The following is an 18,059-nucleotide window of genomic DNA, read 5'->3' on the forward strand; positions in this document are numbered from 1 at the left end:
GTCCCTGCAGAACATCAGTCAAACTGCCCTTAGTCAATACTTGCAAGGTGTCACTGGAGCCACAGGTCAGAACAAGGTCATAAATTACAGCACTGTGTAGAACAATGAGCTCGAGTATGAATCCCTGCAGCATAAAATGCCATGCCACTCTCTAAAAGCATAGCCAAGACCTTGGTGCAGGAGTGCTTTTCACCCCCCTGGAGGAGTGTCAAAGCTGGTTGTTCTTCGGCATGTTTCTGAAGTGAGTTGAACTGTCACTAGATTCAAGTCAGCACTAGGAAATGTTGCTGCACTGTCAAGGGAAGAAGGATTTCTGCCATCTGGGGGTCTGTGACTACAAAAGCTCCAATGTGGTTTGTGTACACTTTTTGTATTTTAGACTATTTAAGGCCTTACAAGCTGCTCTGGGCTCCAGTGTGAATTTGTCATATCATTTCCTTTTATTGTATCAATGAATATAGACTTCAATTAGCATTCTTTTCTTTAAAGGGCTTGCAAAAATTTCAATGGTCTGACAACACATTAGAAATTGGGTTCCAAATAAAGTGTATCAGCTTTGACAAGCTCTTGTTGCTGAACCCTAATCAAAATTTTATTGAGTTTATAATGAAATCCCATCAGTGAATTCTGGAGGTTGGTTGCAATGCAATTTTAATGAGCTCACCACAAATACATGGTCCTTACATAATTGGTGGATACAGACACTGAATAATTTATGAGTGGAATTATTAAAAGAGATCAGATGTTTACAGGCAGCTTTTCAAATGTAATTCCCAGAGTTCTATAAATAGGAAAGTTAGTTAGAAATAGTGGAATTTGTAAAATAATCTCATTTCCTCTAAAAGTTATGCTAATGAAATGCTATCCAAACAGACAGATTGCAGGACAGTTGCTGAGTGTTGCTTGTAGTTTTGTACTTTAAGCTGTCTATAACCCAAACATGTTTCAATGTATAAATACCAAGTAGCCTGGAAAAGATGCTGTTTGCCTCCTCACCACTTCCCTTCAGTGGCCAAGTCTACCATTCTGTAGGTTTGATGATCATCAACATCTCAATAATTATTTAGTCTAAGAAAGTACTACTTAAAAGCATTTCATCCACCTTCCATTGCCAAAACACTTGACAATGTAACATAAATATGCAAAATAAACAGAATGTACCAGAGAATAAAAAGTTCTTCTTTATAAAGGCTGTTACTCAAGGCCCAAATCTGGGCCATTTTTGGACAGCTTTGAAACTGGCCTGCACATCAATGTGGTGGTGCTCTTTGAATGCTCTAATTTTAAACACATGGTTAAAGGTTTTCCTGACGTGGTGAAATTTCCATTTTAAAGAGCTGCCTGGAATAGTTTTGCATTGATAAACTCAAAGGCAGTAATTTGTCAACATTATTTCATTTTACATTTGACATTCAACAGCTCAAATAGAATTTCTACAATAAAATAATGAAAATTAGTATTTTTCTTATAGCTTGAAAAAAAACAAAAATGAAAATGAAAACTTTAAGCCAGCAGCTGATTTTTTTCTTGGTTGCATTCTTATTTCACATTTTAATGTGTATTTTTCTACTTTGTCTAATTTTACTCTATTCTGGGGGCCCAGACTGCAGTGCCAACTGTCAGACATCATTCCTGTGAAACCAATGACTAGGCTCTGGCCCAGGTTCATGGCCCAGGGTGTCATGGGACCTCAGAGTCAGCCTAATCTTCTGGGCACATTGGCTGGACTGCAGATGAGAGGGTTCTTACAGGGTCTAGGTCTTCCCACCCCTCCTGGGCGTATAGGTGCTTGTGCAAAGTCTGCTGTTTGTGGCCTGCTATCCACCAGAACCTTTGAAAAGTTCTCAGAACATTTCAGTGTGCTCAACCCAGCAACCTCAATGAGGATGGGAATTCATACAAAGAAATGGCATACAGATGAAGGAAACAGACTTCAGGCAGGATTCAGAGCAAGTTTCAGAGCACTAAGCCTCTCAGACCAGAACGCCAGAGGTGATTTGCAGCCAATAAATACCAATAACAGTACAGGTTTCTTCAGCTCACATCTGATGCTCTGCTTTCTTGCAGCTGAACATTGGCTGTACCAACCAGTACAGCAGCTCTGCTCCCGTTCTCCTTCAGTACTCACACGATGCTGGGCTCTTCTGGTCACTGGTGAAAGAGGGCTGCTACCCTGCATCTCCGGGCACAAAGGGTTGTGAGGGGAGCTCACGGGAGCTGAGTGAGCCAAGCGTGTATCACACAGGAGACTTTGAGGACTGGACAAGGATTACCATTGTTATCCCCAGGTCACTTGCAGCCAGGTACTGTACATCCTAAATCAGTGATGCCAGTGGTACTTGTGGATTAGCTGCCTCTTCTTTAATGCTACTTCAGGAAGAAGTTTCAAGCTGCAAATAAAAGCGGTGTTAAAAATTGTCAGATCTGGGAAGAATTTATATTTATGTTTATCCTCTCCAAGGAGAAGCTTCCTGGTTTAGAGGTGTCATAATTGTCTATAAAAGTAAGCTACAAAGCAACAAGGCACCCAGAACATTTTTGTTTTACGTGCCTTTCTCCATCATAGTCTTGATACATCAGTTAGGGCAGAGGCACCAGCGAGATAAGTCACTTGAATCAATTAAGCCAAATTGAATCAAATAAGTTGATTAATTTTATGTTTGCCACTGGGCAAAAAAACCTTAGAAGGGTATTTGAGCTGCTGCATCATGTGCTGTGTCATGGAAGGCATCTGAAACAGCAAAAGTCAAAGGAGAATGGAATGGTAGGTGTGCTCATCTTGAAGTGTGTCCTCACCATCATGTTAATATACTGAGATGAGAAAACATCAGACAGCGGAAGATGCAAATAAGCCTGGAAATCAGGAGACTTTTCTCAGTCTTACTTGGATTTAGCTGAAAGTCCTCACTCCCTTTTCTTGCTTTTATCTGTGAGTAAACTGCCCTGGTCTATCTGCTGCCTGCACCAAGCACTGCTCACGCAGCCAGCAGATATCCCCCAAGCCCCTGGCCGTGTACCCCCACTGCCCCCTGCTTCTCGCCCCGCAGGCAGCAATCCCATGCTGCCTCTGGGTTTCAGCTTCACCCTTCTGTCACAGGCTCCTCAAGTCCCCGAACAGATCTTGAGTATGTGGCATGTTGTACAGCAGGGGAGCTGGTGCCTTTGCTGCAAGGAGCTGAAATAGCAACATGTACCATAACAAGTTTGTCTTTTCTTCAGTAATTAGCCAATAAAAGCAGGTGCCAAACTGCACAGATCTGACACCAGCTGATGTGATTTACCCAAAACAAGCACTGCAGAATCAATAGCAGCAATCTGTTTGGCATTATGTTCAGTAATGTGATCAGGAATAAGAAGCTCATGTTAATGTATTAGAAATATAAGTATTGTGAGCACAATGAGGCCCTCAGTGTATTGAAAACTGATTTTGCTGTGGGACACTTTGGAAATCATGGTTTATGGGATGGGTTATCTGGAGAGCATCCCATTTCATCATCTGGTACAGAGCACTGGCCCTGTGATCGGTGCCAACCAAAACCCAATGTGTAGCAGAAAAAAAAAAGAAATGGATTTCATATATTTTAGGCAGAGTAGCAAGAAGGATCTTAGTTAATCCATTGGTGTTCCAGTGAGATTTTAAATATGTTCCACTCTCTGGAGCTCCTATAAAATGATTCAGCCAGAAGTTCAAGACTGAAAATTAATAACCAAAATATTTCTCCTTCAACATATTTCCTGTGGAGTGGGTCAGCTGGAGTACCCTAGTGTAGGCTCAGTTAACTTCCTAGAGCAGTGTCAGTTCTACAAATTAAGCATTAGATCACTGTTTTCCAGAAATTTCCTGTTGTCATTGAGGAACAAGAATGTAGTATTTCCATCCATGCAGGATATTATATTTGCCTCTTGTTTTGTTTTTTTTTTGAAAGTGGGTGATTTTTCTTGTACCCAAATGACTTGAAGGTGTTTTACTCAAAATTAAACAATCGCTGCCATTGCTGAGCTCTTTTCACAAGTGCTGTAAGAAACAGAGTTCCGGGATTTTAATATGTAATTAGCAATGCAGGTTGAACTGAGTAATGAAAGGCACCTTTGGTGTCTAATCATTCAATCGTGTTGATAAAAATAGGTGTCTGTTCTTTGCATCGCAGTGGTGGGTTTGGGCCAAAGAAATAAAGTCAAAATACATCAAAAAATCTGGAAAAAAAAAATCTCCTGAAGTGAAATTGCACAAAATGCAGGATGTCAGAAATATTTTCTAGGCATTCATTTGCATCTCATTTGCAAATGACTAATTTAGGAAAACCTCCTTTTAGTCTTCAACAAGAAGCAGTAGATGCTGAAGCTGGGAATAGTAATGCTGTGCTCTTCCTGGTTGTTTCCCTGCAGCAAGACTCGGTTCCGCTGGATCCAGGAGAGCAGCTCCCACAAGAGCGTGCCTGCCTTCGGCTTGGACGGCGTCTACATCTCTGAGCCTTGCCCCAACTACTGCAGTGGTCATGGGGACTGTGTCTCCGGGGTCTGCTTCTGTGACTTGGGATACACAGGTAAAACAACCCTTTTGAGGTGAGATTGCAGGGAGCGCTTGTTGAGTTAAAGCTGTAAAACTGGCATCTTGTTTTTCTCCCTGATATTCTAGACAAATATGTGGTGACATGGATTTCATGGGCTGCCAGCAAGAATCTTTTCATTTTGTTAAATAAAATTCAGCACAGGCAACACAGAGCAGCTGAAGGCAGCAGACACTGGTGATGTTTCTGGCAGCCACAATCTTTGAACATCACTAGCTGTAGGAATGAGAAGGGACTAGTGATAAAAGGGAAAACAAAATAAAATGCTATGAACTGAAAAAGTCCACTTAAAAGCCTTTGGATCATCTTCAAATGATTTGCTGCTGTTTTTGAATCCCCTGGCCGTCAGATGGCACAGGACCAGGAGGGAACATATGTTCTGATAGGCCCTTCTGTGGAAAATTCTGCTCACTTTTGGTTTCAGGGGCTGAAACACAAGAAAACTCCCACCTAAACTCAATGGGAAAGAACCCAGTGATTAACACAACTAGTTACATGCTGCACACTTTTCAGCCTTCCATAGCAGCAAAGCAATAAGCCAACATCTTTTGTTCACTTCATTTAGAAGTCCACAAAAGGATAATACTTTGTGTACATAAAAAGTCTTATCAACACAAATCATGGCTGCTTTTCACCAAGTGAAATAAGCCATCTTAAAATTCGAGGGCATGGGGCTTATTCTGCCTGTGGACATCTGTAAAGCTGCTTTAAAAGGGTTCCATACTGCTGCAGGGCATTTTATTAGAGAAGTGCAATGCTTTGTCATGTGTGGATGCAACAGAACCAGCTGCCAGTGTACTGTCTGTGACCTTTACTCTGTTCAGTCTCACCAAAGCATCTCCCCTTTTATTTTTTTTCTTGAAGCATCACATGGAACCTGTGTGTCTAATGTACCTAACCACAGTGAGATGTTCGACAGGTTTGAGAGGAAGCTAAGCCCTCTGTGGTACAAGATAACAGGAGGGCAGGTGGGGACAGGCTGTGGTGTGCTCAGTGACGGAAAATCTCTGTACTTCAATGGACCTGGCAAAAGGGAGGCAAGGACTGTTCCGCTGGACACAACGAACATCAGGTCAGTCCTCAGCATTGCTCCTCACAATTATCTGTGTATTTGTGTTGTTTTCTCTCTGCCACTGCAAGTGTAGATGTGAGAACGTGAGAACATGAGAAATGTTCTTCTGGTAATCACAATCTGTGCAAGAAATCTTCATGGCAGAGAAATTCTTTAGTTGTTTATTCTGATGTACTGTCTCCCTGAGAGAGAATATTTAGGTTAGGAACACTGGAATAGCAGCATTAAAAAAGTAAATCCTCCTTGTGAGCAGATGTGTTGCATTCTATTCTAGATGAACAGGCAGAAGCCGTGGTCTTGAGAATACACAAAATACAGGACTCTGCCCATAGCTGGACAGAAAACTCTCTGTCCCCTGGCTGCCTTGCCAGATGTTGTGAATTAATCCACTTGTCATAAGTGTTAATAAATAGGATGCGAATTGTTTCTGTGCAGACAAGAGGCTAACAAGCCTTCACCTCTCTCCCTGTTGCCACTGAATCCTGTGCTGCTGGTGGCAATTACCGTTTTTCTCTCAAATTGTCTAATTGATTAATGTAATTAAGCTAAACAAAGGGTCATTAATTCTAACCATTATTTAGCCTGGCATTTGCTGCTGCTTTGTCTAGTCCCGTGAGGGATCACACACCTGAAACCTTGCCCACTCTGCAATTATATCAGTTAGCTCACTCAGAGATTTCTCCTGGCAAACTGCTCCAAGTGTAGGTGATACCACGATTTTCTGCATGATTTGATTTGTGGGGTGATTCAGCAAAGCCTCAAAAGCTCTTCAGCTCCTTAGGGGTGGTGCAGGTTTGGGCACATTCTTAACTGCCCCTTGGCACCAAGCAGAATAACACCAGCTTCCTTTCCTCTGTTCTCTGTGTGTCTGACAAATAAGTGAATTATTTATATAGTTAGGTAAATTACTTAATAATAAAATTAAATTAATTGCTTGACAAATATGCTTTAGACAGGTTCGTGTTTGCGCTGGTACTCTGGGAACGTCTGAGCACTTCTGTTCCACTGTCTTTTTAAGTCTCATTAATTCTGTGAAGCACACTACATCATCTAGAAGTCTGTATTCAACTGTGGGTTGGGGTTATTCCTTCATTTTTATAAAAGAAAAGGATTTCCTTTAGCTTTAAGATTACTTTGAAACAACTTCAATGCCAGATCTTCATACTTATAGCTTTCCCTTTTTACAGAGAATGAACCATTTTAGAAGCCAGAATTCATAAAACGCTCTTTCTTGACCTTTTTAATCCATCACTGCTTCTGTTTTGGACACAAACAGTCTTAAAACTGTCCCAAGATTGTAACTGGCCAGAGGGACAACTGATAAAAACTACTAAGATCCCTCTTCTGAGCATGTGTTCACCCTGGGAGCTGCTGTCCTGCTACAACTGATCATTTGCCCCACCTTCCCCACCCTCCACACAACCCCCCCCCCAAAAAAAAAAAAAAATCAACATTTCCTTTTTTTTACAAGCAGCACAGTGAGCAGTTTAACTTACTTGAACAATTCAAGCTTGAAGCCACATCCCTAGGCTGTTTACTAGCCAGAACAAACACATCGGTCATTTCAAACACCAGTGGGACTAATATTGATTTTTTGCTTTCTTCAGCCACCTGTGTGCTCAGGGCCAGTATCCACTTCATGCTGCTTGCCCAGAACACAGGCTCCTTAGGCTGCACTGATTACCCCAGGCTGCTTTTATGTTCAGAGGAGAGAATAGCTGCTTCAAAAGGGCAATACAGCTCAGCCTAAAACTGCAGCTAGCAAACAGTGCTTTGTCTTCTGGAAACATGTCTTTTTTCATTAATTAGCAGGCAATTTGTCTCGGTCACATGAAACTCAGAGATTCAGCTTCAGACACCTTCCTTAGAACAGATCCATCCCACTTTAATGTTTGGGACCATCTGTAAAATTAACTGGTTGTTTTCACTAGAAGCAAAGGCAGACTGTCTTTGATTGTGTGAGGGCTTAACTGAAAGACCCATACCTGAAAAAGAAAATAATTCCTCAGCTTAGAATTCTATTTTCCATTATTTGAGCTCAAATTAATGTCACTTGAAAGAAGAGATTAGAGGGAAGGACTTTCTCCAATTTTGGTATTACTTTTTGCATTCAATAATGCCTTGTATAGGATTGGGTTATCTTATGGGGGGTCATCTTAGCCCCTGCACAGTTATCTTTTACTGTTTTGGAGGGGGGGGACTGGCTAGGGAGTTTTGATGATTTAGTAAACAGCAGGAAAATATGTGTTGAAAGACATACCATTAGATGTGTGGATTGAGGGTTGTGAATAGGAAGGCTGAACTCCTGCAGTAGATTTTTAAGCTGCTTATTTTTCAGGTTAATAGTGTTTGCCCAGGCCTTTTAAGATCTCCTTTCATTAAATCAGGCATGGAAGAGCTAAAAACTGAAAAATATTGCAAAATACTAAAGTTTCATTTTCATTTTGAATTCTTGCAGATCTGCCTATGCATATTGCCAGTCATCTTGCTTCAGTAGTTACAGCTTTTTGAATGGAAAACATACATTTCATATAAGAATGTAAAGAGTTGTTATTCTTTTTTGCATGAAATATAAAGCCTCCTTTCCCCTTTGCCCTTCTCTTCCCAGAGGAGCAGGCTCCATGGGAGCTTGGTGCCCCAGGTTTGTCATGTGCCAAAGATCTGCCAGCTCAAGCTGTGTGGTGCTGCTCAGGGGAGCAGCTCAGCAGTGCAGTGCCAAACTCAGGAGCCATGCTAGGAGCAAGGAAACTCAAGCTGGCTCCCTGGAGCTAAGGCCTGCAGATGTTTAGCACACACATCATGTGCTGTTGCAATCTCTGCTTTATCTGGCCTGTTGTCTCCTCATTACTTTATGTGACCGCATTTGTTTTGACAGACATGAGGAGAGTGTCCTATAACACTAAGAGAGCTGCACATATCAAATTTAGTTTCACCCAGCCATTTTTTGGCTTCCATTTTGGGAACTCCTAAGCCTCTCCCTCTCTTCTCTTTTGCGTGGACCAGTGCGCCAAAGGCACGGTTTCACCAGCGGTATTCCCATGCTCCTTACTGACAATTCCATACCTGGATGCACTTTGGTTACTGATGAGCTACTGCCTCCCATTCTGAGGGCCAGTCCCTTGTGACATTTGCACACTGTGTCTACCTGGCAGCTAGATAAAAAACACGGTATTTATAATTTATTTATTTATGTTTCAAAGTGGCTTAATAGCTGACTTGGTTCCTGTCCCTGCTGCAGACCCCATTGCTAATGTCTGTGCAACCATCCCCGAGAGCTGCTCTGGGTCAGCCACTTGCAGATCAGATGGGCTGATTCACTCTTCTGCACAAAGTGGTGTTTTGTGGGTTTTTTGGTCTTTTTTTTTTTTTAACCAATATTTACATTGGGCAAACAAAAAAGATAATTTCATCATAGGACTGTAATTCTTTACACCGCTGCCGTCTGGTGTTTTATTGCCTGTTGAGACAACAGAGCTGCAGCAAACCATAGGACCCACCGGGCTAAATAGTGCAATACTGTGAGCTTGTCTGTTCTTGAACTACCTGTGGGGCTGTAATATAAAAGAGACTGATGAGCCTATTCAGGCTTGTCCTAGTCCCTTGAATATACAAAACATTTCAGGCAGGAGTACCATTCTCAAAAGCAGAACTGAGTTGTGTTGGTGTTTAGAATCATGACATTGTGTATGTAGCTGTGGCTGAGGGAAACTGGAGTTCTGTCTGCATTGTACTGGCTCTGGCTGTAATTTTGTGGTTGGTCTGTGACTTTACAGATGTCAATGCAAATTGTGACCAAACCCCCTAAAGCAGACACAGTTATCCTTGTGGGGAATTGAGTGATAAATCAAGCCTTGCTTCATCACACAGAGACAAAAATGCAACTCAAAATTAGTACTTAAAATAGAGAAGCTACCTACAAACAGTAGAATTACTGAAGCCTGGTTTACTCAGTTTTGCATTCTTTTCCCCCCCAAAACCCCTGTTTAGCATTGACCCCACCTCACCCTGTGTGCTTCGTGAGGATAGCCCGCAGCACAAGTGACAGGCAGTTGCTTCCCCAAAAATACCACATTAACAAGTACTCCAGTAGCCATAACACAGCAGGGAGGCATCACCCTAAGTCAGAAACTGGCTAGGTGACAAGAAAGTAAATGACATCACCAAGCTGTGGTATGGAGGTCTCAGCATGGAGACAAGTCCTGGTTCACTGCTCTGTGCCGGCACTGTTTTGGGCATGCAACGTAGACAACCCATGAAGAAGGCATAGATAAGGGAACAATGGCATTCTTGGTCATCTCAATGCTCTTTACATGAGTTATGACCAAGTAAGACTCAGATGAAGGTTGGAGACATGCAGTGAAATTTGGTGAGTGAGCAGCAAGACATTAATTGAAATTAATTGCTGTTGTATAGCAAATAGTGTACCTCTGAGAGGAACAGTGAACTACTCTGGCACCACAGACCACAGATAAAAATACCAGGTCAGCAAGGATACCAGGGCATCACTGTATATTAGGAAAAAATCCAGAATATTTTGGATCACAAAGATGGGTAAATTACTAATTCATATCTAGCTAAATAGGGATGTTCCAGGGTAATTCAAGGTTCTGACAATATAACCGGTAACACTGTCTCAAAGAGATGCTGTGGGTTTAGAAATACTACAGCAAATTATTATGAGAAAAATCAAGGACACAGAAAATCTTTCATGCAGAGAGACAAATGAAAAGGTTGCCATGGTTTGCAGTAGAAAGTGATAGAAAAGGTAGGGAAGTGATAAAAACACTGACTACAGGGAAGGCTGCAAGAAAGGCAGACCAGGAACACTTTTTCCCCCCATCTCATGCTGTGAGACCAAGAGGATATTCTGTTAGATCAAAATGTGTAAGTTCATGTTCAGTGGGTCTGCTTCACAAAATGTCCCATGAGTGCTCTTGGCTGAAAATCATTTACATCAATAATTTAAGAACAAAGAAAAGGAGTTGGTGGCTTAGTAAGGATATAATAATGTTATTTAAACTCTGGGACTTTATTTTAAAGTTTAAACCATTTCCAATTACAAGAGGTCAATGTAGAACCTGATGTAAGGGGCAGATTTGCCTGCTTTGGAGATTTTGCATCTTTGGGTGAAATCAGGAACTGCTAAATTCTGATGTCCAGTCCAACAATACATTTACTAGGCACGGGATCAATAAACCACAGGGCTGTCTTCTATCCACAGTTCTCCCCTGTTAACTATGGCCATACTTGATTTCACTGGCAACATTGCCTGGCCAATTAGCCTGGAATAAAAACCTAACTGCAAACACCACTTTAGTTAAGAGAGGACAGTTCTACCGCCTGATCTAGTACTATCAGAACATGATCACACTTCTCTTCTACCCCAATGTTTTTAACAGGCTAGTTCAATTTTATGTACAAATTGGAAGCAAGGCCATTGGTAACTCCTGCAACAGACCAAGAGCCAGGAATGAAGGTAAAGCCTCTTTTCTTAATATTAAGGTTTTGTGGTTTGTTTTTTCTGCAATGTTTTTCCCTTTTGCTGCTTTTACAAACTAAAGATTGTTTTATTTTTAACATAAATCAATTACCTCTTCAATTTTCTTACATGGTGGGGAAAACTATTTCCTTTTGTTCCACATTGTATTTATAATGATTTCCACCAAACTTAATAGTGATCTGTCAGTAGAAGTAACTGAGCTGCCCCTCTTTGCTCTGTGCTGTTAGACTAGCTGCCTTTCTTCCTTTCTTCCTTATAAATACAGGGCTTGTTGTTCAATACACAAATGACAATGGGATCACCTGGCACTTGCTGCGGGAGCTGGACTTCATGTCATACCTGGAGCCCCAGGTGGTCTCCATAGACCTACCTCGGGAGGCTAAGACCCCTGCCACTGCCTTCCGCTGGTGGCAGCCACAACACGGTAAGCAAGACACCATCCTAAAGCTTCATTAAGCAGCTTTATACAGTCCATTTGTGACTGCTGCTCAGTGTGGGCATGTTCTGCAGGAACCTCAGCTTGACACAGACACATGGTAAGCAGCTGGGTGCTGAAAGAGCATTCTTAGTCTTTCCCCAATCACCCTGCAGATGTGGTTTTCTCTTATAGTACCAAATAGAAGAATTGACTGAAGAGCAGAACTTTTGAATTTTAAAGCAAAGATGCTGACAGATAACAAAAGGGAGGGGAAAAAAATATTACACAGAAAAGCCTAAATAAGATTAGAGGATTTACCTGCATGTAGAGTGAGCTGGGATGTAAAATTCCTTACTCATTTTATCATTTTGTTTTTCTGTTTTGGAAGAGGAGACATAACTTGGCCTTGATTCTGCCTACCTAGTGGCTCCAATCTCACTGTCTTAATAACGTATTCCAAAACGGCCTCTGTCCCCTGCCGCTTTTGGTGTCCCAGCACCCTGCTCCCCTGCCTTCTGCTGCATTCCAAAGCCACTTCCCACATCCTCAGCTGAAAGTAAAACACTGGTGCTGACTGATGGCTCCGGCTGTGTGGGGTACATTGCCACTATGAAAAGTGTCCTGATTAAGTGTCTCACCTTTGTGCAAGGCAGCAGCTACTGCATCCCTGCTAAGGTGATATTCAGAAATAGAGCAAAGTGCATTTTAAGAGCAGCTCCCTGGGGAGCAAAGCACAGAGCTTGCAGTCAGGTAATTATGGTGTGTGGCTTCTTGGCTCCCATTTGTACATTTTCTTGCAATGTATGTGCTGGAGTTAATTGTCCTCACTAGGCAAGAGAGCATACAAGGCAAGATGGGTGTCAAGAAGCCAGTTCATTTGGGAAGAAGGATGAGCAGCAACTGGTTCACCACAGACCATCATTCTGCCACAGTTGTTTGCAATGGAGAGCAGTACAGTGCCAGACCTATTGCTCCCTATCTGTTGCCCTTTCTGTGTCCTTCTGTCCACTTGCTCTGAGGGTACCTGGTTGGCATATGTCCCTGCTGTGAACTGCCACTGTGAGATCACCTAATGGCAGTCAGGTGGAAGTTTATGACTGGAGCTTGCAATACCACTTTCTATACCAGCACCCATAGGTGACAACCACTCCTCACTACACATATTAGCTGCTTCACAGGCTGTCTTCTCTCTGACATAATGCAGTGCAGTGGCCTTGTCAGCCATAATTCTTGCTCCTCAGAGTGGCAAGACAAAAGTTCTGGCACATTGCTGTGAGCTCACAATGTATTACCAAGACTACTTCTCCCGTGAGGGCAATGATTGCACAGTATGATGGTGTTTTCAGCGTGCCAGCAGAAAGGTGAATTGAAGTGAAGGGCTAGTGATGATCATGAACTGAGATACCTATAGGATGGAGTAAGAGAAAACAGGTTTCCAGGAAGGAGAAGGTGAAGATTCCTGTGAAAATCATTTGTATCAAAGATCTTCAATATTTTCCTTTGTGTGCTGTCTTCATCCATACAAAAAGTACTTTGGGAATTAGAGGCCTTTCTGATTTAGTTGTGGGAAATGGCAGGAAGGTTGTGACTCATAAAATGGAAATCCCCAATCTAAGGGCTTACATAGTATCTCATTCAAACACAGAAGTGCATATGATGACTAAGACACTGAAGCCTGAGAAGTGAAGAGGGAAATGCCTACAGTTATCAGGAATGGGAATATACTCTTGAGTCCAGGTTCACCCCCAAGCAATATTTGAGCCTTGTCTAACAGCTCTCAGTCTACATGGCTGAGCACTGCTCACTGGGTTAACACAATATATGGCCATAAACCAATAACTTAGAGTTCTCTAACCTGCCTCTTCTGCTTTTTATAGGGAAGCATTCTGCTCAGTGGGCTTTGGATGATGTCCTCATAGGGATGAATGACAGCTCTCAGACTGGCTTCCAGGATAAATTTGATGGATCTGTGGATTTGCAAGCAAGCTGGTACAGAATACAAGGAGGTCAAGTAGACATTGACTGCCTGTCTATGGATACAGCTCTGATGTTCAGTGAAAACATTGGTATGTGTCAGCAAATCCTGTTACTTTTGTGTGAGTCTAGTTTATAGACTATGGACAAATTCAGGTCCAGAGTAACCTGCAGGGAAGAGAAGGCTGAAAAAAGGTGAAAATGCAGATAGCCAGTTTGAATGGCAGTACTGAAGCCAAAGGCACAAGATAAACTCTTTTTTTGTTTGTTTCTCCTTTCTTCTTTCTTAGGAAAACCTCGTTATGCTGAGACTTGGGACTTCCATGTGTCAGCCTCCACTTTCTTGCAGTTTGAGCTGAGCATGGGTTGCAGCAAGCCCTACAGCAATTCTCACAGCATTCACCTGCAGTACTCTCTAAACAACGGGAGAGACTGGCACCTGGTGACAGAGGAGTGCGTGCCCCCAACCATCGGCTGCCAGCAGTACACTGAGAGCTCCATCTACACTTCAGAAAGATTCCAAAACTGGAAGAGAATTACTGTCTACCTCCCACCCTCCACCAAGTGAGCACTGCTCTTCTGGCTGCTTAGCATGAGACAGATTTTGCTGATCTAATTTGAGCAAACATCCTCCAGCCTGAGAATTTTCTACATGTCTTTTGAATGATTAAATATGTGTTGTCACACCATCAGAATTTTAAATGTCCCTTCAAAACAGTTCATCAGATATAACATGAACTGCAGGAACTTAATGAAGTAACAACTTCAGATGAGTGCATTCTGAAGTCTTGCCTATAACAGCAAGAACAGGAATCCTCACCCAAACTTTTCTAACATTTACACAATAAGAAGTAAGACCCTAATGCCCTGACCCATCCTTTCATATCAAAGTATTTTGTGTCATCTCACATAACTTGTCATCCAGTCTTTAGCCATCTTAGTCATGGGAATCAGCAAGTCGAAATGCATGTTACTGGATGTGCCACCTCTACCCTTATGACCCAGAGGAGAATTCTGCCTGCCTCCCGGTGGTATCACATGGTTGTAAATGGATGTGGTAGATATGCTGGCATCCACCTCTCCAAATACAACCCTGCTCTAGTTCAGAAATAAAAGATGGTGCTATTGCTTACTGCTGCTCAAAACAGTTCTGTAATTCTGCCAAGCTCCCTCTGTGAATGTCACCACCCAGCGAAAAAAGCAGTTAAAGTGGACACACAGTAATAAACAGACTGGGACTGGGGTTCACATCCTGGTTTCTAGTTCCATAGTTCCCCCCAGGACAACATGTATCTTCTTGCAAAGAATCTTCATCACAAGTGTAATGATATCTTGATCCTGTCAAAGTGTGAGGACAATTCTCCATGCCTTGTCCACAGTACATTTCCTATGTTGGAACCCATAACGTTATAATAGATGTTTTTTCCACTTTCTTCACCTGAGGCTGACCAGGTGGTCAGCAGTCACCGGTGTGTGGCTGCTGATGAGGTGGTCAGCAGTATGGATGTGGCTGTTGCTGAAAGTACATTCATACACAGGCATACATACCTACATGAACAGGTGTAATCACTGGGCTTTCTTTACACAATGCTTAGTATGGGCAAACTTTCATTAATTCCTGCTTCACTGAAGTAATTATATTTTAACTCTGCTAGCAACACATAGAGCTGTTGAGTTCTAAGGTAGTTCGCTGTTTCTGCTCAGTCACTTCGCTGACCAGCAAGAATCCCAGCAAGAATCCTTTCTTAGTTTTCACTTTGGGCACCTTTCTTTAGAGCCTGCTGGAATTTTCCTTAAAACCTAACCTGAGGAACTGAAACTTCCAGATCCAAGGAGTCATGCATATTAATGAGATTTTAATTTCCTGAAGCCTGTGGGATTTTCTTTACTGCTTAGTACTTTGTGGAATAGACATTCTGAAGTTTGAAACACATACCCTCTATTTGTTCTAGCTCTCCCAGGACACGATTCAGGTGGATTCAGTACAACTATGCTTCTGGTGTTGATTCTTGGGCTATTGATAATGTGGTGCTGGCTACAGGATGCCCTTGGATGTGCTCTGGCCACGGCATTTGTGATGCAGGTCGTTGTGTGTAAGTAGCAACCTGTTTAACCTGCTTCATAGGAAGGATCTTGTGCTGTATCTAGGCCAGATGGATAACACCTTTTCCTCCCAATTTGTTGCTAGGTGTGACAGAGGCTTTGGTGGTCCATACTGTGTCCCTGTAATTCCTCTGCCGGCTGTCCTGAAGGATGATTTCAATGGTAACTTGCATCCAGACCTTTGGCCTGAGGTCTATGGTGCTGAGAGGGGAAACCTGAATGGTGACACCATCAAGTCTGGAACAGCTCTCATTTTTAAAGGGGTCAGAGACTGCTTATATTGAAAAAAAACCCACACCAACAGTAGAGCTAAAAATAGCACATTTTTTGTTGTTTCCCCTCGTATGTTTATGTCAATGTCTTTAGGATAGAATTTCATCTTTTCCTTTTTCCTGTCTTCTCCTGCCTGTGGTATGTACCATGTTTGTCACAGGTGGTTTTGGTGAACAAAGGGGGTTCCTCAGTTTGTTGGCTGTTACTTTCATTTGTGGGATACATTTCTCCTTAACTCAGATTCAACTTCTTTATATGACTTAAATCACATATCATTGGATGTGAATTATCTAAAACTTGGATTGGTTGTTCCTGCAGGTTGTTTCCCTGGGAAAATGGGTCTGAAAAAGAGGGAAGCTCTGAGAGGTGGTTTGCCTGATCTCTGCAGAACAGGGACCAGCTCTGGTCCCAGGATCCACACAACTTTGAGCACATCTATAGAGATGGACAGAACCTTAGGGGGTCACTGTGAGGTTTCCTGTCTGCTCCCTTTACTTACTGCTCTAAGACAAGAGGTTGCCCCAGAAAAGGATGTTTGTAAACAATCTTTTTTGAGGCACAGAAAAGAGCTTGAGAGGAGTCTTCCTGCCTAGGAGTTAGAATGCTTGGCTGCTGTACTCTTTACCCTGAAAGATGTCTGTAGAAGCTTGGACTCAGTGTCTGAGTAAGCCAGTGCTTGTGGATCAGATCACATCCCAGTGACTCAGAGCATGAACTGAAGGAGCTGTACCTGTGTCTGTACCTAGCCATGTAGCTGTGCCTCTGGTGGTGACTTGCACCCTTTCTGTTGATATGGGTCACTCTACCAAAGCTGCTGCTGTCCCCATCTTCTGGGACAAGGAGATGGGACAGAAATGGGAAGGAGTGGGACAGAGAACTACATCTCTTGCTGCCAGCAGCAGTCAGTAAAACAACATTCAGATAATAGTAAGCTTCAGAGCACCTTTAGTAACAGGACCTGAGATTCACACTATGTATTCTGTATTCACAGGAAGGACTGAGAATGCTTGTATCAAGAGATCTAGACTGCACCAATACTGTGTACATCCAGTTTTCCTTTAAATTCATTGCCAAAGGTAACATCACTGTTGATTACCTATCACTCATCTAACTTTCATCTAGCTTTATTCTTACCTAGCAGCATCACAGAAAAGGATATGGATTTACATTTTCAACTTCAGTGTACATGATCATCAGTTCACAGTGAATGTGGGAATTTGTTTGAGGTTCTGCATCATCTACCTTGCTCCCAGACTACATGGCCCTCTGAGCAGTTCCTAAGAAAAAAGTTACTTGTGCTAGTGTCAAAATCAGCAGAGCTAGTGCAGCCTTTGAGCAAGAGTGAAGCAAAAGAGCTTGATATTTTTTAGAGATTTTGCCATGCATTGGGGAAAAAAATCGAATTAGTCATTATTTTAAGTTATAAAGTGGTGCCTAGATTGCTTAAGGGACTAATAAGAAACTACAGGGATTTTAATTTTCAGGCTTCAGTTTACTGTATTAAAAGATCTTAACATTTGATTTCCTAATAGGTATCTTAGAGACAACTAAAACTCCATAATTCTACTTAACTGTGTGTGAGAAATACCCAGACTTTACAAGCCAAGTATAAATTTTGGCTTAACAAGCTCCAGACAGTGTCTCTAGTACAAATATTTTCAAGTCAATGATTCACTCGCCCTGCTCTTAGTCTTTGTCATCTCTGGCTTTGTCAAATGGTTGTATCCAAGTGACGAGTGCCATGGCAGAGAACTACTGCCCTGCTTGAGGATTTGGGTCACTCCCATACCGTTTCAGAAGTTTTCCCCATCATTGCTTGTAGAACTGGTATTTTCAGGCTAAACTCTCAGCATGCCAAATCTCCTCTTCCTTTTGTGGAAGATGTTCATAACTCCTTCAGGAAGTTCAGCACTCTGAGACTAGACCCTGACTGACTCACCATTTGCCAAAAGACAGGTTGAAAAGAGTTTTGAACCACATCTCTTCCTAAATATGTATCTTAGCCAAATCTCTGTATGGGCAAGTGAAAATGCATTTTTTTCTGAATTAAGTTGGATTTCTTTAATAGGGACTGAATCATATATGTTTGGCTCTTTACTAGTATTGTTTGAGTATTTTATGGAAAAGAGAGAGAACAGTAAGAGCCAAAAG

At 42.1% G+C, this 18,059-nt stretch overlaps 1 protein-coding gene across 2 annotated transcripts in view; it reads left to right on the plus strand.

Annotated features, from left to right (window-relative positions):
- The window catches only part of RELN (reelin), a 277,932-nt gene that overhangs the window by 214,301 nt on the left and 45,572 nt on the right, over positions 1-18,059 (plus strand). For both annotated transcript variants that reach the window (XM_054178701.1, XM_054178702.1), the window contains exons 28-37: positions 2,068-2,303; positions 4,387-4,544; positions 5,433-5,640; positions 11,040-11,116; positions 11,406-11,564; positions 13,436-13,624; positions 13,823-14,096; positions 15,485-15,625; positions 15,721-15,898; positions 16,900-16,984. In XM_054178701.1, coding sequence (XP_054034676.1) covers positions 2,068-2,303; positions 4,387-4,544; positions 5,433-5,640; positions 11,040-11,116; positions 11,406-11,564; positions 13,436-13,624; positions 13,823-14,096; positions 15,485-15,625; positions 15,721-15,898; positions 16,900-16,984 — 1,705 coding nt within the window. The remainder of the gene's footprint in view (positions 1-2,067; positions 2,304-4,386; positions 4,545-5,432; positions 5,641-11,039; positions 11,117-11,405; positions 11,565-13,435; positions 13,625-13,822; positions 14,097-15,484; positions 15,626-15,720; positions 15,899-16,899; positions 16,985-18,059) is intronic.

The sequence above is a fragment of the Dryobates pubescens genome, chromosome Z (assembly GCF_014839835.1).
Source record: "Dryobates pubescens isolate bDryPub1 chromosome Z, bDryPub1.pri, whole genome shotgun sequence".
NCBI lineage: Eukaryota > Metazoa > Chordata > Aves > Piciformes > Picidae > Dryobates > Dryobates pubescens.